The following is a 25909-nucleotide window of genomic DNA, read 5'->3' on the forward strand; positions in this document are numbered from 1 at the left end:
CGCCCGACCCGGGCCGCCAGCCCGCGCCGCCATTTCCCGTCAGGGAAGCGCGCTCCGCCTGGCTGCGCACGCGCGGCAGCGGGACCCCGCCCATGCGCGCAGGCGCAGTAGCGGGCCCGGCCCGGCCCTGCGGCGCGCAGGCGCGGAGCGCGCCCCGCCCTGCCCTGACCCGCCCCGCCCCGCCCCCCCGCCGCTCAGGGCGGTGTTCGGCGAGCGCGAGGGGCGGGCGTGCGCGGCGTGGCCAATCAGGGGCGCCCACGACCCACCCCGGAGAAGTTGGAGCCGTTGGCCCGGGGCGCTGCCACTGTCGCCGCAGGCGTCGGGGGGGCGGCGGCGATGGTGTCTCCCGCGGCCTCCGCCGGCCGCCTGGGCTCCGCGCTGCCCTTACTGCTCGTGCTTTTCGACCTGCAGTACCAGGGTGAGGGCCGGCGGGGGTGCCCGCCCCTCCAGGGGGTGCCGTGCTGTCGGGGCCGTGCGTGGGGTTGGTGAGGGGGGCGCGGCGGGCTGCGGGCCGGCTCGGGGGTGTGTGGGGGCGGGGGTGGTGGCCGCGGTGCTCCGCGGCCCGTCGGGGTGTGAGGCGAGTGAGCCTGAGGCGGGGGCTGCCGTCGGGCCCGCAGCGGTGCCTGACCAGGGCGAGTCGGTGCCTGGCCGTCCTCCCTCCTGCCGTGCTCTCGTCGGCGGTCGCGCCGCTAAGGGTGTTGGGGTGGCCGCCTGGGCCGTGGGGCAGCCGGCGTGGCCGGGCCGAGGTGCCGGTGGAGAGCGGAGCGCACCCGGCGGGGCTGCGGCCTGGCCACGGGGAGCCGGCGGCCTGAGCCGGCCGGGCCAGGCCGGGGGGAGGCCCCCGTGCCGCCAGCGCCATGGCGGCGGGGCAGCTCCCGCCGGACGGCCTGAGCGGGGCAGTATTTCTGGCAAGGGTGTGAAGGGGCTAGGAGCCGCCGCCTCATTGAGGCTGTTGCGAAAGGTGCGTAATGAGGGCACCGTCGTCGCTTGTAACCTGTTTGGTTTTACCTGAATTCTTGGCGGTGCTGTTGGAGGTGGCTTGGTGTGTGCTTAGTTTTCCTTGGCCTTCTGATAGGGTGCCAGCTGCTGTGAAGTCTTGAAAATGTGGTGGCATCCTCCAGTGCACCTGTGTGACGGCATTGGCCAGTTCTGTACTGGCCTTGGAGTTTCTCACTTCTGTATGAATTCTGTGCGGTTCCCGATTTTAAAGGCTTTTTCAGTGGTCTTCTTCAGCCACAGACATTATTAGTGCCAAACCTTCAAATTCACTAAGGCTTTTGATAGTTGTGTTGCATTTGTTTTTGTTTTGTTCTGGTGTTTTTTTTTGTTTTAGTGGGGTTTTTTTCCTCACCATTAGTATTTGAAGTTCAGCAGAGAAGTTTATCTGCACTTTGTGTGGTGTGTTTACTTTCAGAGTACACTGTCAGCAACACCTGTATGACCAAACTTGTATTCACAGGCTCCTGTTAAATTTGTATCTTGGTTATACGGTTGCACATGTAGTCAGAGTTTCACCTGAGGAATGTTCTGTAACTAGCAGTGGCAGTGTAAAGTGGAACTGAAGCTGTCAGTAATCAAAGTCTGTAGACTTCAGACTGACCTGAGCTTGACATTAGAAATTCAATTGCACTAAACTAGCGAATACTCCAGCTGGCCAAGTGGCAACAGGAACGTACTGTGGCAAAGATGCTGTGTAGAGTAAAAATACATACTGTGGTGTGGAATTGCTTTTTGGATGTGTATTCTGGTAGTGTTAGAGGAAAAATAATAATTGTGGTCAAAGTATACTTCCTCCTCCTCCTCCCCCCCCCCCGCCCCAGGATTGTGGCAGTGATGTTCCTGATGAGGTTTCTTTATTTGGAGTTGCCAGCCTATTTCAGGTATATGGTTTAATGGACATGTGGACTTACCAAAGCCACATTCCTATTTTAGGGTATATTTACTTGATTTCAATTCACAAAGATGCAATCACACATTAAAGCAAAACCCAAACCTGTTTAAAAGTAACAGCAAGTATAACTTATTAGGCTAAAAATAGGGTCATTCTGATAAAAAAATGCTCCCAAAGCAGGATCTGACACTCAGGTGACAAGACAATCATCAAGCTCTATTGTGGTTTTGTGTGTTTAAAAAAACAAAAAAAGTTCACATAACTAATTAAGATTAGTGACATACATGTTTCTTTTGTAATTGAAACAACTCTGTTTCTGGTACACAGAACTAATTCTATTTATTTTCATGGTCCTGACACCCATCTTGGGAACAAGATTTAAAAAAAAAAAAAGTTGGTGGAAATTCTGCAGGGGAAAAAGAGGAGCATGTAGACAAATGTAAAATCATGAAACTATTCTGAAGTTGGAGGGCTTTCTTAAGCTTGGTTATTTGAGGGTATAGTTTAAGTTTGTATACTTAAGTACCCACATATTAGCACCAGTGTTTCTAATAAAACAAAATTCCTACCAGGAAGTTACAGTTTTTGACGTGAGTGTATTTAACTGGAAAAACAGGTTAGCTGCACCTGCTAATCTTTCCCATGCCTTCTGGCTGGCTTCGAGTTGTCAGGGCTGGTACCAGTTCTTACTTATGAGTAGTTTGGGTGTTTTGGTTGGTTTGTTTGGTTTTTCTGACTCTTCCACTCTTGCACCAGTGCTAGGACTACACACTCTGAATTTATCCAGAATATCTGACTTTATTTGATAGCTGGGGCTCTTATGTGTGGTTGTCTGAGGTCCTTGGTGAAGAGATAACAATTAGACAGGCTTTAGAAATAATACTCAAATTAAAATACTTGGAAGTTTTAAAAATGGAGAGTATACTTGTGTATCTCTGGCATAAATATAGTTTCTTGCTGGAGCATACAAAGCTTCTTCAGCTGTAGTGCTGGGCCTTTGGCATCCAGTTCACTAATGACTGTGGGAAGGAGCTCTGTGGGGTTGGTTTGGTTTTTCCTCTGGTTAAACTTGAATCCTTGTGTTCATTCCCAGACCAGAGAGTGAATAGATACCCAAAAAAGTTACATAGAATTTGGGTCCTTAGACTCCTGTGAGTACGTTAATGGTTTTTAGATGTTTACTGTGGCATGGTTTAGTTAGAGCAATTGTTTGCCTACAGCCAGAAAATGAATAAGCAATAGATCTGTATGAATAAATAGCCCAACTATCAGGTCAGAGTCTAGTGTTCCTGAGTAGTTACAGTGAATGTCACTTTTCATCAGGGTTACCCTGACTATATAGGCTGCTTCTGGAGGTTCCCGCATCAATTTATGATGTTCAGCAGCATGCAGAGCCAAGTTTTAATATATGTCTGGTATAATTAGTCTTGTTCTGTAGGGAACCTACAGTCCTTCACAGTTTGCCTTATTTCTCTATCTTTGTTGCTTCTGCTCTTATTACTTACTTGTTTACTACTACTGGTCACCTTTCTAATTTCCTTTATTTTCATTATTTTCAAGGAAAAAGATGGCTCTCCTGCCTAGAGTATTGTGTAACTTTAAAACTGTGCTGAACAATATGTATGAAAGACACTGAATTGTATAGATACACCTTACTGTGAAAAATCTATTCTTGAAGTTATCCTGATGTGACTAAACTGTGAAACAAGGAACTCCTTCAGATGCATGAGACTGAAAATTGAATGCCACGTTTAGGTGGATGGAAGGTTCATCAAAGAGTAATTTGCAGCCCACTTCTAGGATGCCGTTTCAAACTGACAAGTTTTGAAAGATTTCATATATTGATACGTGGGGAGAGACAGAAGGGATGGAACTTAGGACTCTTTGGTTTGTTTTACCTCACCTTAAATACTTCATTCTGTTTATGGTTTGATACCTGATTTGTTGCTAGTATACATACTTCCAAAACCAGGGAAATTTGTCATGGTTTTTCCATTTTTGCGTTGTTTTTTTGTTGTGTTGTTGGTTTGGTTGTTTGTTTGTGTTTTTTTCCCCAATGCTTGCTTTGTTATTTTAGAGGACATTGGACTACACAGTGATCAAAGCTTTAAGCTAGAGAAGAAACAAAATGGTAAAAGAACGTCCATTTTTTGGAAAGCTGGACATTCACATAAAAGCTATCTTGAAGTAGAATACTGCTTGTGAAAAAAAAATTACTGTCAAGAAAACTTTTCCACTACAGTGGAGCTATTTATATTTTATTCAGAGCTGTACATACCTAGAATGGATTTTAAAATTCACTGTTTAATAAGATCTCCAAATTGACTATATGATAAGTAATTACTATTTTAACTTCATCTACTTAAACAAAAAAATGACTGACTGGAAATTTGAAGCTTATTTTATAGTAATTTTCATAATTAAAGGAATTTGTTTGCTGTCATTGTTATAAAGAAATTGAATTGCAGCCCAGTTTGATGAATTATTGTCAAACTTTTAGCAGGTGGAGCTTGGTTTCCAGTGGATACAGAGGGCATTTTGTTCATTTTAGTATAGACAGCTCAATGATTTTCTTACAATGTGGAATTAAAAGAATTGTGAACTATATTACTGCATAGGAAAGGAAAATTAAATTAAGATCCCAGGTGCTGAGAGGTCCTAGTTCTGAAATCTTGATGACCTGGTGATCAGAAATTACTGTTCTTTCATTACAAACTCTGTTATTTAATCACCTTTCAGTGTCTATCTGAATTAGCTCAATACAAAACCTAAGTGGAAGAAACTGATTCTTAGTAATTGTAGTTCATTGTTTAGAAAACAATGTAATTTACTTGTTCAGAATTTTAATATATTGCCTTGCTTAAATTTATGCATAGGGGTATGCTTGTAGTGAAAGAAAACTGGTTATAGCATGGAAGTTTGAACAGTTATAAACCGGTAAGTTGTAGGGAAATTCTGTCCTGATTTGAAGAATGCCAGAAGCAGTACAAATGAAAAACCTCTGTGGCCAAATTAATAGATGTACAGCATGTATTTGCACGCAGCTGCTCATTTCCTCTCAACAATAGTCTTTCCCTGTTGGTTGACCAGCAGCAATTTATTAGCTTTAAACTACAATTGGCACTTTGAAAGCTTACCACTTTAGTATGATTTTCATACTACTGGTTAAATGACAAGGGGGTGAGAATTTTAATTATTTACGTCAAAATAAATGTGCTTAAGAAACATTTTGCCTTGGAAGTTATAAAGATGAGACAAAAGTGCAGTGGATCAGAAGCCAATCTCTGAAGTACCTAACAGCTCTCAATTGAGTCCTAAGTTACCAGTAGGGTAATGAAATTTAACTTAGAGCCTTTTTATATTTGCTGTGTGTGCATTAGGAGTGTTTTTCCAGATTCTTTTGAAATTGAAAGCCCACTTAAAAATGTATTTTGTCAAACTGTATTTATAGTTGATGTATAAAGCTTGATGTGCAAAGGTATGTTACTGAATATATAGACAGGAATAGAAATGCATGTTTGGTGCCGCCTTGCAATGTGGTGCTTTACAGTGTTTATTTATTTTGACTTCTTTTTGGAACAGGGCAGATGTGTCTTGTGTTAGGCCTTAGGTTGTTTTAGTACAGGAAGATGTGACTTCTGCCTCTGCATCAAGAACTGTGTGATACATGTATTATGACTGTATACATTTGGTATAATCAAACTCGTCATTCAGAACCTTGATCTTTTTGTTTTTCTTTAAGGAGCTGAATGTGGAATAAATGCAGAAGTGGAAAAACAACTTGAAATGGGAAAGAAGTTACTGGCTGCTGGACAGCTAGCAGATGCTTTGTCTCACTTTCATGCGGCTATAGGTATGTATCTCAGGAAGGTGACTCTTGTGCTGAAATACCTTTGGGTGGGTTTTTTTTTTTCCCCTACTATTTGCTTCATAATTAACCCATTTTCTTGTAAATTGTGTTCCATGAGTCACAGAAGTTGGGGCACCTTTATACAGCAGTTTGGACAGGACCCAGCAGAGATGCAGTAGAATATTTATGCTTTGGTTTTGATAAAAGAAACTCTAAGTCCACTAAGTCATTGCTGTTCAGCAAGCTAGCTGTAGCCAGCTATATCAAAGCAATTATATTTGACTGTGGTGTCATTTGAGGTATTCCCTGTAGCTAATCCCATCAAGATTAGATTTCATCTTTATAAAGTTTTTTGAAGTATGTCTTTGAAAGGTTGATTTATCCAGCATGGATAAAAAAATTCAACATTTAAAATAGACTTTTTTTTTTATTTATTAAATCTTGAAATGGGTGATACCTCAGTGAAACTGATGCTACAGGTTTGAGATACTAAACTGGTAGTGAAGAGCATATTAACTGTCCCTCTCTTACAGTCAGCTAGTGAGTGAGTTCTTGTTTTGGTGTTCTGCATTTTCAACAAACAGAGGAGTTAAATGTCTATAAATTTTATCGCAACTTTGCAGGTTAAAATCCTTTAATTGAAATGTGGAGACAGCCCCACCCAAGAGCCATGTCCATTAACACTACAATTTCTCAATTGCATGGGTTTTTTTTTTGTTGTTTTTTAAGTAGTTGGACTCTGTTATAGTGTGTATAAGTGCATCATTTCCTCTGTGAGAAGAATAATACCAAGGTGTTACACGTTAATGAGTCATACTATTGCGACTTTTCATGCCTTGGTCTCATAGTGATAATATAAGTGAAATATCTGCTGATTCAGAGTTCATATTTTCTGTAAGTTCTGTAAGATCAGGTTCCTTTATGTAAAAGGGAGTGGAAGGAGGAACTTCCTCTTTTATCTGTGCTATGGAAACTCATCATTCCACCAAGAGGTGGTCTGTTACTCCTTTTGCCTTGTGTGTTACTGCCAAAGCATTCCTGTGGGATCTCAGCAAGTTGGCAAGCTTTAATTTGGGTTTGGTGAAAAGTCCAGTTCAGTCTGTGGCCATGCGAATGCTGCTGGTGGTGCAAAGGCAGCAGTGGTGTGAGGTGACATGAGCAGTGCCTGCATGGGGTGAAACCCTGTGCTTTGCCAGCAGTGCTCAAGCAGCTGGTAGGAGTGCAGTGTGACCAGCTTTGTTGTGACCTTGATGGGATTCTTAGTTGGATGTTGATTTGAGCCTGATTGCCTCAGCTTCCATCAGACCTTCTTCTTCGTGTTTCGCTTCTTTGAAAAGATTTTAAGCACAATTTGCCTACTGTGTTTGTAGAGGAGGGGAGAAGAAATTTCTCTAATCCTTTTTTGCCTGTACTGCATCATTACAGATCCTTGTCTTGCCTCAGCAGGCCTATTTTTCTTTTTTGCAAACTTCTAAAATAGAAGAAAGTTACTGTCCTTTTTCTCTCTCTTCATTGAAAGAATTTTCAATTCTTCAATCTCATTAAGTTGCTGGCTTATACAGTCTCTTTGGGTAAATGTCAATTGCTGTTCACTACTGTTACAAGGGAGCTGAGGCAAAACCATACTCTCTGTCAGAAAGATCATTATCTGGTGCTGGAAGGTGTTTTTTGGGGTTAGCTCTTTTGTATCTTTCATCTTTTGTGTATTAATAAAGTTCCTTAATTTCAGCTGTTGATTTGTGCTTACTCTACACGTTTAAGTTGTATGCAGTAGGACTTAATACTTGTTAAAGATAGTAACATTTGAATTTACTTGATGCCTATAATACTGGCATACAAGGTGGCATACAGCATGGGAGTTACTATTAAATTTCAGTTATGGACATTAGCATTTCCACAGCCAAAGCATTTTAGAGGAAGGCTGTGGATACCTTTTCTAGTGAGAACTGAACTAGTGTTTTGGTAATGGAAGTGGCTAGCTATGAAGTTTGATTACTGATCATAAGATTTTTGGCATTGCTATTTGTTCCATTTATTTTAAAGTTCTACTTTAACATCAGATGAAGTGAGAATGAGAAATACTTTTTTTCTTTCTCAGATATACTTGTCTACAAATTCTGAAAAGATGATTTTTTAATTTTTTCTTATTAGCACAGTAAAAAACTTAGCCACATGCAGTAGAAGACACTGTTTTGATGGTCTAAGTTTCTTTTGCTTGAGAGCTCACAGTAACTGTCATCAGTTTCTTTGAAATACTGCATAGAGAAGAATATTAAGAAAATTCTTCTTGGTTTCAGAGACTACTTACTGTAAGGGTGTACATATATGTGCTAGCCTAGAGAGTGTTAAAATTTCTGGATCTTGGAAGTTTGACCAGCAGACAACATGGAATGTGTGGGCCTTAGCCTTCAGGTTTTTATAATGTACGTGCATTTGTCTGCTGTTGAGAGGGGGATGTTGGTGCCCACTTTAAAGAAAGAAGTTGCTGCTATTTCAGTGGATGATGTAAAGTGTTTATGTGTCTGTGATGACATTGGAATAACACATTGGTCATTTTGGGGTTATTTGCTTGCATACTGTATGATGGATGTGATGGAGAATGACAAATTGGCATGTTTTCCAATGTAGGCTTGCAGCTGGAGGTAAAGCTCTAGTATGTAGTGGCTGTTTTCCTGTACAAAGCTGAAAAACATGTACATATTTCACCTTCAGTACTCTTTAATTATTTGGCATTTACATAGTTTCTGGAATCTTTATTGTTAAATACTCAAACTGCATAGAAAATACTGCTTGAATAATGTTACAAATATTATGTTTGATAAATATAATTTTTCCCAGTGCCTTAAAAGTCAGATAATATATTTTTAGTCATTACAGTGTCGCTGTACCCAAAGTTTCAATTACCTTGGGATAGTATTCTGATCATTGTTTGTTCACTTGCAGAGGGAGACTCTGATAACTACATTGCTTATTACAGAAGAGCCACAGTGTACTTAGCCATGGGCAAATCTAAAGCAGCAATTCGTGATTTAAGTAAAGTGGTTGAATTAAAGCAGGACTTCACATCAGTAAGTATTACTGGAATTGAAAATTGTTCAAGCATAAAAAAATACCCTGTTTCAAACTGTAAAAGACTTTGCTCAATAGAAATAGAAAGTATGATATCACTCAGGCTTTAAATAGGATAAAATAATAGCAATAGTGTATGTGTGTGAATTAGCAACTATACTGAGGACAGTCTATAATCAGTTACTCTAGCAACTAATAGTAGTTTTATTAAGTTCATGTTCCTCGTGGATTTGTGCTAAACACTTCCCTTCTCTTGCTTGTGACTTCTTTCAGTCACCAAGGCTATGCCCTCTGAGAGAGGCTGGGGGAAGAGAGTGCGCAGATGTCTCTGTTTTTCTTCTGTCTTAATTGGTATTTGATTTGAGGCATCTCTTCTCTGCGGGAACTGTCCTAATCTCACTACCTTCCTATAGGATTGTTGGAAGTTCTGATTTACTTACCCCTTTCTCACTTCTGTGTACTATGTGTGGGGACTGCATCGCTAGTTGGGAGACTGGTGCTGGAGTCTCCTCTTGTCTCCCTTTTCCATGGACAGCGGCACATCCTTTATAGCTTAGAATGAAGGAGCAACTGTTAAATTCATGGTTGTATGAAAACATTCTTATAATAAATTCTTCTAAATCATTAACTTGTTTACATAGCTTTTACTCTGAAAGTTCAGTGGAAGAATTATATGTGGATATGGTTATTGTTTGTTTCTGCTAATTTCTTAAAATCTATAAGCAGTTACAGTCAGGAAAATGGTGTAAGTTTAACACTCAGTTTGTGCAACTCTTCAAATGAGTTCTTTCTATGAGTTGCAGCTGCTAATAAAAACTGTGGCTGCTTCTTGCCCCTTATTTCTGGTGCAGAGTGATGCTTTACCATCAAAAAGCCCTCATAAGAACATTGTCAGTTTGAGAAGATAAGAACAGGTGTTGTGTTCTGTGTTTCAGCTTGTTAGCTGTAGTAAAATGAATTTTTTTTCCTGTGAAAGAAAACTGAAGCTTGTGTTCATACTTTGCTGGATTGCAATTTGTATCAAAAGAAATTATCTTATGTTTCATTTCAGGCGAGATTACAGAGAGGACACTTACTGCTGAAGCAAGGAAAATTTGATGAAGCAGAGGATGACTTTAAAAATGTGGTAAGTTGGAGGCCTAAGTTGAACTACATCACTGCTTTTAAGGTTGAGTTCTGAGCCAAGGTCTCATCCTGACTCTGATGCTCTAGAGTAAATGTGTATATCTTTCCTGTTCTTTAAAGGTATGGTAGCCAAGCTACCTTGTATGAATAAATGACTAATAAAGTGGCAGTGCAGTGCAGAAGATGAAATCAGAAGGTGTTGCATGAAGTAGCATAGCACTTCAGAAAGTTTTTTTTTTGTGTGTGCCTGGCACTTCATGATCTCTGCTTGATGGCGCCTACACTAGGGAAGAGTCTTCATTCAGAAAGAAAGGATAAGTGACAAGGGACTCGGATTACACAATTGAATGCTGCTTTACATCAATATATTCTGGTCCCCCTGGGAAATCACTAGGGGCCTCATGGATCAACCTTCGAAGGTTTCTGTCTCTCTTCACTGATTGCAAAAGGATCCTGGGTTCTGAATTTAGTCACTGGGCTGTTAAAATCAGTGTGTGTCAGTGGCATGCATCTGTATGTCTTCTCACCTGCAGAGTTCTCCATCTTTCACGAATGCATTGACAATACTTTCTCTCCATGTTCTGCAAGTGCCCACAGTTTCTTTACAAACACAGTTGGATGTTAACCACCTAAAACTCGCTTGGATTGGTTTTTTGTTTGCTGGATATTTTGTCCATTTCAGCTGTGCTGCAAAAATACACTAATCTAACCCCAGAATTCTGTTCTGGGAGAGAATATGTGAAACTACTCCCTCTCTTTTGCACAAAATTTCTGTAAGCATGAAAACAAGTAAGATCCTTTCTTATTCTTGCTTACTTTTAAAAGTTGCTAGTTTGAACAGCTTGCATGTTCCTTATGCCAAAATAAACAGAATTTGCAAGTGTAACTGATGCTGTCTTACTGGCTTTCTTTGAAGAGTGTGATGGAAAAAACAGTTCTGCCTTGCAGGTCACAGATGTTTAATGGAAATCTTACTAGCGAGTATGTATGTCAGAGAGCAGTTATATTGTACACTCTGCAGGGCAGTTGGGAGGAACAGCTCTTGCAGGTGTAAATGCACCGAGCAGTCTTTGTGCTTGTAGTAAAGCTGCAGTAGCTTATTCTGAAATCCATATAGGCATGGCTTCTCTGGCTGCTGCTGCTTCCTAAGTAAGTGTTTTAGGAGTGTGTTCTGCTGTTGCACGTCTGATGGCAATGCAGCCCTGCTGTTTGCAAATGTGGGAGAATGTCGTTCAGGTCTGATTAACTCAGGACATAGTTGCTGCAATAGCAATTAATGTGATGTCAGTGTTGATTCTGACTTTGTGTGTGTATCTCTTTGCAGTTAAGTCTTTGTTGAAGTATTGCTTAATGCTTCATATGGATGGAGAAGCATTTCTAGTCAACTGTCCAGTAGCTTGCCCTTTTTTCAAACCAGCTGCAAAAATTTAGATTGCTGCCTTTGTCAGTCAATTTCAGTCAAGTTCTAAATCTGAGGTGGAATAATGTTTCTTCTCAGAAGCTTATTTATGAAGATACAATATTGGTCCTAATTCTTAATTCCAGTTTCCTTGATTCTGTGAATGTTATTGCTCATGTACTTAAAGAATATGGCAAGCAGTCTGTTTTGAAGAGCACAATTTTCACTTGTGTAGTATATTCAAAGAAACAATCCAATATTAAAGTAATACTTTGTAATAGGTTAACTTATTCAAACAGGGGAGGGATTAAGTTGTCTTACATACCTTAAATCTTTTAAGCAGAATACATACTTCTTTGAGAGGTCTCCCTTGTTTTCTTCAAAATCTTTCAGATAGTCAATGTGAGTATTCTACCGGTTCTCTGTGTGTCTAAAATACCTAGTATACTCTTGACAGTATGTTTGTATTAAGTCTAGTCACAATACTGTGAAATGTATTAATAGTCTGTGTTTCTTTGGGGTTTTTTTGGTAAATGAGAGGGGACAAGAGGAGGAGGAAGGCTATTAGGGATTTAATAGCTTTCTAGATGATTTCAAGACTTTACATCCAGAGCCTATCTTTGCTGCCAGAAGTGGTAGGAGCAAGGCAAATAGTAGGTACCAGGAAGCTTTGACTCATATTTTAAGTTGGGGGTCAAGAAGACAAGAGGAACCAGTTGTATCTTGAAATGAAAGTGCCTTCTGCTACTAGGGCAGATATGATGCAAAGAAATTCCAGTAGCATCTCAGTAGCTTTTAGACTAGAATGTAGCTGTGGACTTGAATACCTGAAATTGTGTGTTTTACATGTGATCAGAGTAACGTATGTAATCTAAGATTCTGCTCTTTAGCTGAGAAAACATGAATCAGGATCTGAACAGCCCTCTAGCATCTCTTTGTTGGCTGGGTCAGCTAACTAGAATGCTGTCATTCTGGGTAAGCATGTAGCATATCGGTAAACTTTGATGTCCAGATCTGGAGCTAAACTGGAGAAAAACTTGGGCCATCCAGCATTAATAGTGCATAGACTAAATCTGCAAACAGTCACTGTAAGTCAGTAGGCATGCAGCAGCTTGGTCATATGTTTGAGCCTCCAGAAACTGAGTATCATGGAAGGATGGGGTGGAAATACTGTATTAAAAAAAAACCCCAACAACCACAACCCAAACCAAAAACAAACCTCTGCCCCACCCATCCTTCACTGAAATGGAAGTCTTAATTTGAAGAAAATTAATATGCTTTGTTTACTCTGCAGGGTTTCAGGATGTTACCTAGAATAGGTGGTCCTGAAGAAGTCATATGCTTACAGAAATTAATTGTGGCATGTTACATGTGAGAATTTTTATCTTCAGTGATAATTTTTTTTTTCCTGAGGAAGTAGTTGTGTAGATGAGATAGGCTTTCTTCTGGTAAAGCCAGTTTTCTTTGAAGTAGATTATATCCCCTTGAATAATAGTAGATGTGTTTCTCTGTGTGATTTAACACAAGATCGTTTGTCTATTTGGGTCAGGTGTTGACTTCGTGGGAGTAGTTCGTAGTTTAAAATATCCCCCACTTTTGAGTTGGAGAAATCAGATCAGGGTGTGAAAACTAAGGAGAATAATTTTACTTGGACTGTCCAAGGACAGACATGCAGGGGTGAGATGGTTTGTGAATCCCAGTGGAGACTCTGAAAAGCTTTTTTTTATTTTTTTTTTTATTTCCTACTTCCCATCCTTCCTCTTGGAGTCATGCCCCTTTAAAAGGGATCTCAACAGTTTAGGAGATGCAGTCATTTTTGAGGAAAAGAAAAGGGTAAGAAAAATCCAGCTCATCTAGAGGAGAGGATGACAAACTTTCCTAGTTTGTAACGGCAGCAGTTTTGTCTAGAGCTTGAAAGAATGAAGAGCTTAAAAGAATCATTGAAACTTTTTTTCTTTTCTTTGTCTACAATAATAAAACCCACTATTCAGCATATACTTGTGAAAAGAAAAAAAAGTCATACCCTTAATTTCTTTCTACATGGTTTTTATAGTATGTAGGAAAAGTTTCATGAAGACCCTAAACCTCTTGAAGGTTATATGATTGCTAAGCAGAGTTGTTCCTATGTTTGGATGTTTCTACCCCCTGTGGCATATCCGTGCTGGCTGTGTTGTGAGGCAATGCCAGTGTAAGAGCAGGCAGTGGGAATGCCTGATTGGAAAGGGTGAGTGTACTCCTTTCAGGAGCAGAGCCTCTTGACACCCCAGCCTTCACAAGGCAATCTAAAAATAACATGGTTTTTTCTACTCTGTACTTCCCTGTTGGCCAGAATTAATCACGAGGTTTGGGTAGAGGGTGTGATTCAAACTTATGCCTTGACATGTTAAGAAATAAGACGTTTCTGGAAACCTCTCCTTTTGGCCAGCAGATGCACCAAGTTGACGAGGTTCCTTACACGGGCCAGTTTGTGTTTTTTTGTTTCCCCCCCCCCGCCCCGTCTAGCAATACAGAATCACAACTCATTAATCTTTAAAAGCTCTTTAGCTTTTTCCTTGGCTGCTCAGCTACCAGTTTGGAAGTACAGGATCTAGGGAGTACTAAAACTTGCAACAGGTGTCAGCAGAGGGGTCTGGTTCTTGTGTTCAGAGTGCCCAGGATGGAACAGGGATTAAGCAGAAGTCCTTAGGTGACTTCAGAAAGTTGTTGCTCACAGTATATAAATAGTATTTATTTCTCTGCTCCAACTTCGGTTGAGTGTTCATATGCTTTAATAACAAGTTTCTTCTGTTTTGGTTAGTATTTTCTGAATGATAGAAGTCAAGAGGATGGATCTGTGGGCACGTCAGTGCTCATATCTAAGGCCTCAATTCATGAAAGCCCAGGAATATTTATTTGATCTTTAAGCATGTGATTTTTAGTGAAAATGGAAGGAATATTGGTATATTTTGGTTGATAGAAGGCCTTTTGAAAATTTGACAAGAGCAACTCAAGTCTTGACAGCCCTTTGTGTATGCCTTGTAATATTGTCAGTGCCCCTGCTTGCGTTTTAGAGAAAATGACACGTGTTTTGGAAAGGAACAAGTTATGATATTATTTTAAATTGTCTTCATTTTTTTAATTATTTATTTTAGACTGACTGTAATGGTCACAGTTGCAGTTTGTTGCAATAAATACTGTAAATTGAGGTGTCCTAAATAGGCAGTACTGTCTCCCTTGGAAGCATAAACACTTAAAAGCTGGAAACTGAAGATGCTGCTTCCAGCTCCACTAGATGTCAGCCACGACCAGGCAACTGAGCACTGTACATCTGCAAATGCTTTTCTCATCTAGAGAAGCCCTTGTCTGTTTCAAAATACACTGGGTAATAGTTTTCCATGGTTGGTTGTTATGTGTAATGACACTATTTTGGGTGTGGGTGGAGACCATCTTATGGCACTATTAAGTTAACCTGATTTGAGTAAGTTATCAGGCGGTCTTGGTTTGGGTATTTGAAGCACTCCTAACCAGATCAAAGCAATGTTAGATTGTTTCCAAATACTTTTCTCTGTGGTACTGTGATCATCTCTAGCTTCATGGTTAAAGAATGAAAGGTATTTAAATATTTCCTTGCTTTTTTCTATCTAACATCATAGCTGCATTACCTAATATATTGCTCTGTCAATGTGGAGCTTTCCTTTGTGCGCTCTTCTTGAGTGCATGGATATCTTGATCTTAGATAACACAAACCATGGAGGCTACTTCAGTTCCCCACAGAACGTTTTTTGCAAGCCTAATCAATTTCTTTTCATTGTGTATTTACCAGTTTGAAAAGCAAGAAAATAAACCAGCTTTAGAATGTGCAGGTGTATGCCTACATTAGTTCACTGGACCACTGTAAGAAAGGTATAGAAACAGTGCGTCTATAACGTTTTGGGTGTTTTAACAGTATTTTGTTTTTTAAACAACGGTATTTAAGAGTGTTCCAAGTTGTAGTGTCTGTTTATAATACATACTAAGATACTCAGATGCGACACATTCAGCAGTAGCAGCATGCTTGTTGAGCAGAACTGAGTAGAGCATGGCTTCTGACTTTGTGCTTTGAGGCCATTGGTGAAGCATGTAGAGGAGTGTTAGGTCTGCCTTAGACCTCTACTAAATTAAGCTGAAGGGTTTTCTTAATACTTTGCTCCTTTCTTGGAAATCTTGCACACGCTTTTTGCAAGCGTTTGTTCTGAGTTGTCACCCCCAAGCGTACTGCCCCACAGGAAAAGGAGAAAGTAATTGAAATGTGATTTGTTATTGATAGTGATGTGACAGTTCTCTTATCACAAGGCAAAGGACAGAAAAAAATAGGAAAGCAAACCAAAATGAGTATCAAACAACTGTATCACGTTTCCAGCTTTTTTTCTGGAAGCTGAATGAATAGTCTTCTTTTTGTTTTAGTTAACATTACTGATTAAAACATAGTAATAAGCTAACTATTTAAAAGTTTCTGAGTTTGTTTTCATCATACTGTGGCACACAAAGGCCTGATGTGTGTAATTTGCATGATAGCTTGAAAAGTTGCCCTTTGTTTAACTGGACAGTTTGTACTACCCAGAATTTTCTAGGATGTTTCACTCAAATGGTATTTATTACTATTGGACTTGTCTGTGTGATTGTAATGTTGCTTTTCATACCCTGCTGACGTTTTGCTCCAAATAAATTACAAGAAACATACTGTGTGTCTAAGGAGCGCAGTGTTATCATGAGATGTTTAAGTGGAAGTGTAAAGCTTGTCCATAGGAAATGCTCTTAATTTTTAAGAGGAGAATGCTGAGAATTTGAGGGAGAAATTAAGCAAGGCAGCTGGAAATTCAGAGAGTATTGTAGTCTTGGAACTTTTAATTTTAAAAGTGCAGAAATTTACCTCTACTACAAGCTCTGGATTTAGGGGAGAAAGAGGATGCACAGCATCAGGGTTAATAGGCAGAGTTTCTGTTCTAACCAGAAGAAAAGGTTTTTGAGACTTCTATTAGGAATTGGCCTGCAAAGAAGAAAACTGATCACATTCCTCTCTTCTTGCTGAAAGACAGTGCAGGGGATAAAGGAGAATTATCAGGTCGAAGTACAACTTGATTTTTGCCAGACTAAAAATGAAACAACTGCACAAGGTTCAAAAAGACTTAACGTGAAGAATCTAAGGCAGAGGTGGGACTTGTGCGTGCTTTTGATGTTGCATTTAAGCTTTTTCCTTTTATATACTTAAGTGTTAGAACCAGGGAGAATTTTGTTAAAGGAGTTCTGAGGGCTGGTGTTGAGTTACCTTAGAGGTTTAAACACAAAGTATGAATGTTTGCAGAACTTGCCTCTTCCCTTTTTGTCATCAGTTTACTTTAATATAAAGGAGGGAAGAAAGTATTGCATGACTTTGAAGACTTGATATCTTTTGTCAGCACTCTGTGCCTAAAATGCAACATAGTGCAAGTTTTTATTTTACAACAATCAAAATTTTTAAAAAGTTCAAGTCCTGCTGATCTGTTTCTTTTAAAACTTTGGAAGTCAGTAATCACATGTGAAGCCAGTGCCTTACTCAAACTACACTGATTTTACAAATTGCTTCCTGGTTTTGCAGAATGGTTGAGATTCCTCTTGGTCCATATTTGTCTTCCTGGGTGGTAGAGGAGTTTCCTGTGAGATTTTTTTGGGGGTTGTTTTTTGATTCCCTTTGAAAATACAAAGCTGCCTAAACAAGTGAAGGCAAGTACAATGTAACCCTTCTGCTTGCTCAGAGGGGTTTGAGAAATGGGAGCCTTTGTAGACAAAACTTCAGGCTTGTTTACAACTACATATGAAGCAAAGTGCATGAATTCCCAGCTGAGGCTTTGCCTCATCTGTAGCATCTTAACTTGCTCTAGTAGCCACTCTTTCTGAGGAAAATGTAAGCAACACAGCTTCACTTCAAGACTGTCTGTGACACATTGCATATGTTTCTGCCATGAATTTCTAAATGTGTATTGTGCTTAAAGTGAGATATGTGATTATGCCATGTAGATATATTTCCTACTGATGCTGAGGAATCCAGTGTTTAATAACTGCAGAGAGATGATTTAGCTAGACTAAAATTGAGAGGTCTATGATTTCCACCGGGTGATAGGGGGAAAACTGCTATGTATGATGTGTGTCCGATGGTAAATGATCAGTCATGGTAGGGGCCAAAATTAGGTTTCTGTGACTTCTGACAAACTGTATTGAAGCTAAAAATGTCTTTCGTTTTTCTGAAGTTTGGAATTGGAAACATTTCCAGTGGAATTTTGCTTTATTTGCAGCTTTAATCAGTTCTCCATTATATGATTGTTAGTGGGATAAAAAAAATCCTTGAACAAGCATTTCAGTCTCTCCTTGTTAATCTTTGCAGCTCAAATCTAATCCTAGCAATAATGAGGAAAAAGAAGCCCAGACTCAACTGACAAAATCTGATGAGCTACAGCGCCTGCATTCACAAGCATTAGCTGCCTACCGGCAAGAGGATTACGAAGCTGCTATTTCTCTCCTTGATGAAATCTTGGCAGTAAGTGTTAAGTAAAATGGTACTGTGAAAGGGAAGTAAGAGTTCCTGTCAGACATCTGTGTATTTTTGTTTAATAACTTCTTCACTGGTGTGAAAACAACTGGTGTGACTGGCTCAGTTTTGCTGCATACTGTGAGTCCATAATGAAGTTGGAGAGTGGGGAATGCTGAGCACTAGCTGCAAAAAAGTCAAAATAATAGGTTGTAGTTTGGGTCAAAGATACAACTTCAGCCAAGCTTCTGCTACAGATAACTTTCTTGATTATACTTTCCTATTTTTCCAGAGTTTAATATTCTTGAGGAAGATAGTAAAAAAAGTTGTTCTCCAACAATGAAGTTTTGGTAAATATAGGAGGTGTAAGTTTTTTTTATCTAGATTTTTCATTGCCTGTATCCAGGCAATTCTTGTCTTGAGTAAATGAAGTAACAAAAGGTACAAAAAAAATCAGAAAGTTGAAGTACAGCGCTATCTGGATTTTCAGCTTGTTCTTTATATATCTGTATTTGTTGAATCATCATCAGTATAGATAGTCTGATAGTAGAAGTGTAAATAAATCAATTGTGGGCATTTGGTGTGTCATATAAAAATATATATTAAAAGACTATTAACTGCTATCACTTCACATACAAATTAACATTGTTGACTTGGATTTTACAATGTTCTGACTTTTGGTGAAGAAACGGCCAAAGCATGGGAGTTTATGGGGAGGGAACATGGAAAAGCAGAAAACCCTCATTTTCTAAAATGATGGTTTACAAACAAATGAATGAATTGCACAATCACACAGGATGGTCAGGGTTGGAAGGGACCTCTAGACATCTAGTCTCACCCCCTGCTACAGCAGATTCACCTAGAGCAGGTTGCGCAGGATCACATTCAGGTGGGTTTTGATTATCTCCAGAAAAGGAGACTGCACAACCTCTCTGAGCAGCCTATTCCAGTGCCAGTGATGATAGGCAGTTCCTTTTAAGTAGTTAATTCTTGCCATAGTGTGACATTGTTGCTTCCGTATATTGATCTTTAAAATCTGGATACTAAGGTCAGTTCTTGGGTAGCTGAATCTTACCCACAGGCTTCTTTCTAGAGGATAACTGACACCTTGGTCCTTGATGTTCACTACCCCTATTCTTTTGGGAAGATACAATAATTTATGATTCTGATATCCTTCCCTGGAGGCTCAACAGACCATCCCAGTTTAAGCAGTGCCATTAGATTTAATTCATCTCCCTGCGTGATGTCATTGAATCATTTACAAATTTTTTCATCCCTTTGATTTCTGTTGGGCAGGTGCATCACAGCATCCACCAGGAAGCAGAGATGCTAATTTCATGTGCTCTGCATGCAGCTTGAACCTTATGCTGTTGCATTTGGCAAAGTGAAATTAAACAGGATTTTTTGTTTGTTGGGGAGGGAAAGTGAAGTGTTATGGACCAAAAACAACCTTTATTTTTGATTTGTCGAGGTTTGTGTTTGGGATGCAGAGCTACGGGAGCTTCGAGCTGAGTGTTATATAAAGGAAGGAGAGCCAAGCAAAGCTATTAGCGACTTGAAAGCTGCTGCTAAATTAAAGAACGATAACACTGAAGCCTTCTATAAAATCAGCAGAATATATTATCAGCTGGGGGACCATGAATTATCACTCAGGTAATTTTACTGTTAGTGGTAATCATTATAATTGAGACAGAAGATGTGATGGGGTAGGTCATAAACTGTGAAATACCCATGTTTTGTTTTTGGATGGAGTGGCAACTCTGGTCTGGATCTGATAAAGGAATCTGCCTTCCAGAAGTTACGAACTGGTGGAGAAGACACCATGTTTATTCTTGGCCAACCAGCCATTGATGGCTCCTAGCATCTGGTTTACTTAGACCTGCGCTATATGGCTTCTATTGATCAGAGCTGCTTACGTTGACTGTCTTTATTGTATTTTTCTATACTAGAAGAACATGCTTCTCTAAAACTTGCTTTGGTGTGGACCCTTTGACCTTGAACCTCCATCCAAGGGAAGATTACAATGCAAACAAAAAAAGTATACATTGAGTCTTAAGGCTACATTTTTATTTTCAAGAGTGGAAACAAAAGATTACAAGCTTAAGAATAAATTAAGAGTACAGGAATATCCAAGTATGAGGAGCTGGGGATCCAGAGCTGTCAATCTTTCATTCCTGCAGACAGTGTCCAGTATTTTGGGTGAATTTTTGATAACTCCCTACCCTTTTATTCATACTGAATCAAGTTTAAAGTGCTATTCCCATATGTCCATAGTCAGTCCTGCGCATTACTGCCCTTGCCCAACCCAGGCTGTAAACTTCATGCTCTGTGTCTAGCTGGACAGATTGTATAATCCTTTCTGCACGAGTGGTTTCTGTGCAGCTCATCATCTCAGTTGTGTTTAACTTCTTCTCCAGGCTCCTTCCGATACATTTTCTGCCCCAGAACCTCTTCAGTAAGAGGTGAAGGGAACTAAAAAAGCCTGAGTTTTGTTTCTTGGCTGGTGGATGGAAACTGCATGTGATGATAATTGCAAAAATTAATTTTATAGCTGGGTAAAAGTAAACACCAAATAACTAATTGGTTTGCATTGGGAATAGCCTTTCCAGCATATACTTAATCTCTGGAGCTCATAGGTCATGTCTGTGGTGACTTTTGGTAGCTGGTCATTATTTGCCTAGTGATTTGAAGAACAGATGTGGTGGATTTTTGGTTTTTTCTTTTCTCTGAAATCCACACATGAACTTCCTCTTTAATAACCAAATCCTAAGATTTTGAAAAGTACAGTTGAGAAGGCTCTTGAAGAACAGAGTGGTATCAGAATGAAGAGATAAGCCTCTCCTTTATTCTTCTCTGATACTATTTTTTTATTATTATTTGCTTAAGATACAAAGAGTTCTGTAGCTCTTGGACTTGCTGGGTGATTAATCTTGTCCTACCCTTAGTTTTTTCTCTTACCTTTACCAGCCTAATGATTTTAAAATAATAGATATTTTTGTCTGTGCTTAGGAATGAAGTAAGATTCTGTGATCTCTTTATGGAAACAACACCTTGGTTGTGCTATAATGACTCTGTATGATACAAAACTCTTACCCTCCGGAGTGCAATCATATGAAGGAGGGTTTTTTTAAAGACTTTTGACTATTTTAAGAGGTATCTACCCTAATCAATCTGATTAAACAGGCTTTGTGGTGAAAAGTCAGGCGCAGGCTTGGTTAAGATTCCATCATGAGGATGTTTGGGTCTTAGCTGAGCTTTGTCTGTTTCAGACAGCATAAAATATATTTCTACGTGCGTATTTTGTAATATAGCAGAATTAAATATACAGGAGAATTACAATTAATTGTATCTGGTAACTGCTAAATGTAATTTCTTTCCAAGGGTATATCTATCTTCTGCTGTTTAGTCAGTTATTAATGTAATACTCAGTCTTTACATATTTGGCAATGCAAAATTATTTAAACAAAGAAAACAGGCAAATACCCGTGTAATATGCTAGAAGACTTTTTCTTTTTTTTTTTTTTTTTTTTTTTTTTGTGTGTGTGTCTCACTTTGAATTCGTTTTTGGATGAAGGGAGAGATTCTGTAAAATAGTCAACTGTTGTTCTGGACAGCTTACAGATGCTGCATCGTGTCTCTAGGTGAAATTTCATAATGTATGGTGATGTCTTTGTGTTTTGGTGGTTTTTTTTTCTTTTCTCTTTTTTTCCCCCCTCCCCATCTCCCTGTGAAAAGTGAAGTCCGGGAGTGTCTGAAACTGGACCAAGACCATAAGCAATGCTTCTCCCTCTATAAGCAAGTAAAGAAACTCAATAAGCAGATCGAGTCAGCAGAGGAATTCATCAGAGAAGGCAGGTAAGTGTTCACTGCTATATTAAAAAAAGAAAAAAAAGAAAAAGAAATTGCTACTGAGGGTGCAAACTGATTATTGATTGAGGAGTTGATTAAGTGATGCTTTTTGCGTCTGTCAGTTGAAGTGGATAGCTGAGCACAGCTCTCAAATTACAATTAAAATAAATATTGACTCACAGAGTGACAATCCTGTTCTGATTCATTCTGGTGCCACTGTCTTCTCTTTGCATACTTAACATTTTTGGTGAGCAGGTAGTTAAGACCAAGATAAGGATGATAATTTTCAGCTCATATATATTATTACTCGGCAGTGATGAGGTCACACCTCGAATGCTGGGCTCCCCAGTACAAGAGAGCTCACAGAATCACAGAATGGTTGGGGTTGGAGGGGTCCTCTGGAGATTATCTAGTCTAACCCCTTGCTAGAGCAGGTTCACCTACAGCAGGTTGCACAGGTTTGCATCCAGGCTGGTTTTGAATGCCTCCAGAGCAGGAGGCTCCACAACCTCTCTGGGCAGCCTGTGCCAGTGCTCTGTCGCTGGAAGAAGATGAAGATACTGAGAGAGAAAGTCCAGCGAAGTGCTACTAAGACAGTGGAGGGGCTGGAGCATCCCTCTCCTGTGAGGAGAGGCTGAGATAGCTGAGACTGTTCCCCTCAAACCTTCTCTGCTACAGGGTGATCTCGTCAATGTATATAAATATCTGAAGGGAGAATGCAGAGAGGGGAGAGCCAGGCTCCTTTCAGTGGTGCCTAGTGATAGGACCAGGGCAATGGACACAAACTGAATTAGGAAATTCCATTTGAAGATAAGGAAATGCTTCCCGGTATCCCCTTGTTTTTACTGGTGCAGGGTGCCCAGAGAGGTTGTGGAGTCTGCCCACTTTGGAGATACTCAAAATCTCTCTGGACGGGGTCGTGGGCAGCCTGCTCTAGGTGGCCCTGCTTGAGCAGGGGCTTTGGACCAGATGGCTTTCAAGAAGTGCCTTCCAACCTCAAAAGTTCTGTGATTAAAAGACTGCATCTTTAGACTGAAATCACCTAGTAACTAGTGCCTTGTTAAATGATAGACAGTACCTCTGTATTCTTCAGCTTCTTGCTTTATTTCAGTTTCACGTGTTCCTGAGCACACGACATCCAACTGAAAGGATCCATAACAAGTGATCAAATGTTGTCAAGGTGGCTTTTTAAAATGAAGTACAACAGGAATGTAAATCAGGGCAACTGAAGACAAATCTTACTGTCAGGAGTCTGTTTGGACTTTTTTCACTTTAGTCTTCTATTTAATCCAGTATTAGCACACTTACAGGGAGTCTTCTGAGAGCTTGAATCTCTAGTTCATAGAAACCCATAGGTTCAATTGCACACTTGCACTTTTAGGTGAATCTTCTAATCTGTTTCTTACTCAAACCATAGAACTTTAGCATCTTTGAAACCTTCACAGTAAAAACACATTTTACTTCGTGACTTGCAGAGAAGGAAGGGAGAAAACAACTGCCTGATTCAAGCTGGCATAAAGAACTTTTTCTTTTTGTACCAAGAAATGCAAATAGTACAGTGCTGATGGCAAGACGCCAGATTTAGTCCATCTTGGATATCAGAGAGGGAGATGCTTTTTTCCAAGCGCAGAGTGGTGTGTTGGACAGGAGGCAAATCTAGAGACTGTTGGCTGTGCGCAGTGAGGGATGGTATGAGTTATCTTTCGCAAAAGCCTACCAGACATAGTGTCTGCTCTTCTGTCTCATAGCACAGAAAAGGGAACAAGGATATAATTCTTGAATTGGCTGAAAGTTTTCTTCATGCAGTTGGCTCACACCACGTCTTTAAGCCTATTGAAATTAAGGCGGTTGCTAGAAGGATGTGAAAATCTGTGAATTTTAAAATTTTTAAATAATTACAACACCCTGAAATAGTTACTATGTGTCATGATAGTATGCTTATTTTTATGATTTAAACAGGTATGAAGATGCTATCAGTAAATACGATTCTGTAATGAAAACTGAACCAGGAGTCCCGATTTATGCTACTCGTGCCAAAGAAAGGATCTGCCACTGCTTATCAAAGGTAATTTCATTTATTTCCATCTCTAAAGTTCTTTAGAACACCACCCCCCATCCCAAAACAAAAAAAAAACCCACCAAACCCCACAGCTAATGATTTTTTGTTTTACTTTCTCCCCTTTAGAATCAGCAGGCTACAGAAGCAATAGAAGTTTGTACAGAAGTTCTGCGACTGGAACCAACCAATGTGAATGCCCTGAAAGACAGAGCAGAAGCTTATTTGCTGGAAGACCTGTATGAAGAAGGTAAAGTTGTATTGCAGTTTGCACATACTTTTTTTGTGGGCATTTAAAATGCAGTCAGTGTTGCAAATTTTTTAACATGCACTTTCATTCTACGCTATGTTGTTATCTCTAATCAGCACTGGTAGTTGCAGATTTACAAAAATACCTGCTGGTAATTTTGTCTTGATTAGCTTAAGTGGAATATACTTGTTTTATCTACAACGGAGTTGTCTTTACAACAGTGGGCTATGTTCAGGATGTTTTATGAGACTGTACCGTTTACTCAACTTAAACACAATTTTATATGATCAGCAGTGTCAGACAATTGCATTCAGAGATAGAAGGTAATACTTGGGTGATGTAAATGCATTTTAGAAACTCCATTTTAATGTCTTTAGATGGCAGCGTGAAACAATACTGTTCTATCCCCTAGCATGTGTTCAAGGGCAGAGGAAGATAACAGCTGTTGCTTCACCTCCATGGGTCTCTAGGGCTGCTAAGAGCAGTAACCTGATTCTACTCCTGAGGCTGCATTTTCCGTACAGGGTTTCCATAAAATGCATATTGTTGCATAGAATCTTAGAATCGTTTAGGTTGGAAAAGACCCTTAAGATCATAGAGTCCAACTGCTAACCCAGCATTGCCAAGTTGACCACTAAATACCTCCCCAAGTGCTCACTACATCAGTAGGTCTTTTTAAATACTTCCAGGGACTTAACTCTTACAAGTCAGAGGAAAAAAAAGTTTTGTAACAAGATCCTGTACAGATGCACAGAGCCGGCTTTGTTGTGTGCTGGAGCAAATGCCTCCCTTATTATGGGATATAAGGAAGCACAGAGAGGACACACCTGGGATCTAGGATTGCTTATTTCTTGGGCTGGAGCCTGCTGGGCTTGGCCTAGCCTGGTTCTGAATGCACAACCATGCTACAGTGGAACTGTACTCCTGCAAATCCCTGTTTAGCATATCCCCTGCCTTCCTCCTGCCCTTGACAATAGTAAAATGGTTGTAGTTACACTCTGCCTTCCAGCAGAGCCTCCATAAACAGTATTATAGTTCATTAATGTTAGTCTGCCTGAAGGTGTCTTCATTTATCCTTTGGTTTTAACTGCTATAAAGCGATGGCTGATTTCTAGCTGCTGCAGAGAACGGTAGAGCAATTAAAATTGTAGTCTCATATTTAAAGGGGCAAGCTGATTCTCATTCTTTCCTCAAGAAAATTTCAAGCTGGAGGCACCTATTTTCCTGTTTAAAGACGGGAAATTCTGAAGTACTTGTAATTCAGGACTTTGAAGGTGATTATTGTTAAATGTTCAAGATGCACTTCAGTATGTATAGCTGAGTTCTGATTCCCATCAAATGGTTTTAATTATTTTATAATCACATGAGATCCAGCACTTGTCTACAGAGACAGATGTGTAATGACTCCCTTTCTGGCTTACCTCATAAGTACAGGAGTCTATCTGTCTAAAGCGTACAGCACAAGTTTTGTTAAAGAAGAAAAAAAACCCCAAACCCTTGCTATTTCAAAATCTGTGAGGACATCCTTTTTCTCGCCCCCACCCCACCGTAGAGGAAACAGTCCCGATGTCAGTAAGAGCATAATGAGTTCAGTTATTCCTCTGACAGAGTTGGCATGGACATAGATTGTCTGCAGTTACTTGTGTTTGATAGGGGATTAATTATGCATATGGAATAATGGCCAGTCTTGGTCACTCTGTTTGAAAGATGCAGGCAAAATGGGAAAGCCTGAGCTTAGGTGTTTAGAGATACGATGTGATTGCTATTTGAGAGATGGTGAAAACTCTTGTATTGAAAGAAGGAGAGTTAGATTTGACTAAAGTATTTAAATCGAAAGTGATACTGGGAGTGGGTTGTTCCTTTCCTGTTGTGGGACAGGGTGAAAGGAAGAAAGGATGCT

The 25909-nt window shown here is 39.9% G+C and overlaps 1 protein-coding gene across 1 annotated transcript in view; it reads left to right on the forward strand.

The window, feature by feature from the left end:
- The first annotated feature begins 254 nt into the window (after positions 1 to 254).
- DNAJC3 (DnaJ heat shock protein family (Hsp40) member C3) overlaps positions 255 to 25909 on the forward strand; it is a 31295-nt gene continuing 5640 nt past the window's right edge. Inside the window, exons 1-9 of the mRNA XM_080375000.1 lie at positions 255 to 418; positions 5634 to 5744; positions 8685 to 8809; positions 9862 to 9936; positions 17711 to 17863; positions 19326 to 19507; positions 21590 to 21709; positions 23663 to 23768; positions 23889 to 24009. Coding sequence (XP_080231126.1) covers positions 337 to 418; positions 5634 to 5744; positions 8685 to 8809; positions 9862 to 9936; positions 17711 to 17863; positions 19326 to 19507; positions 21590 to 21709; positions 23663 to 23768; positions 23889 to 24009 — 1075 coding nt within the window. The 5' untranslated portion in view covers positions 255 to 336. The remainder of the gene's footprint in view (positions 419 to 5633; positions 5745 to 8684; positions 8810 to 9861; positions 9937 to 17710; positions 17864 to 19325; positions 19508 to 21589; positions 21710 to 23662; positions 23769 to 23888; positions 24010 to 25909) is intronic.

The sequence above is a fragment of the Falco punctatus genome (assembly GCF_963210335.1).
Source record: "Falco punctatus genome assembly, chromosome: 2".
NCBI classification, from domain to species: Eukaryota; Metazoa; Chordata; class Aves; order Falconiformes; family Falconidae; genus Falco; species Falco punctatus.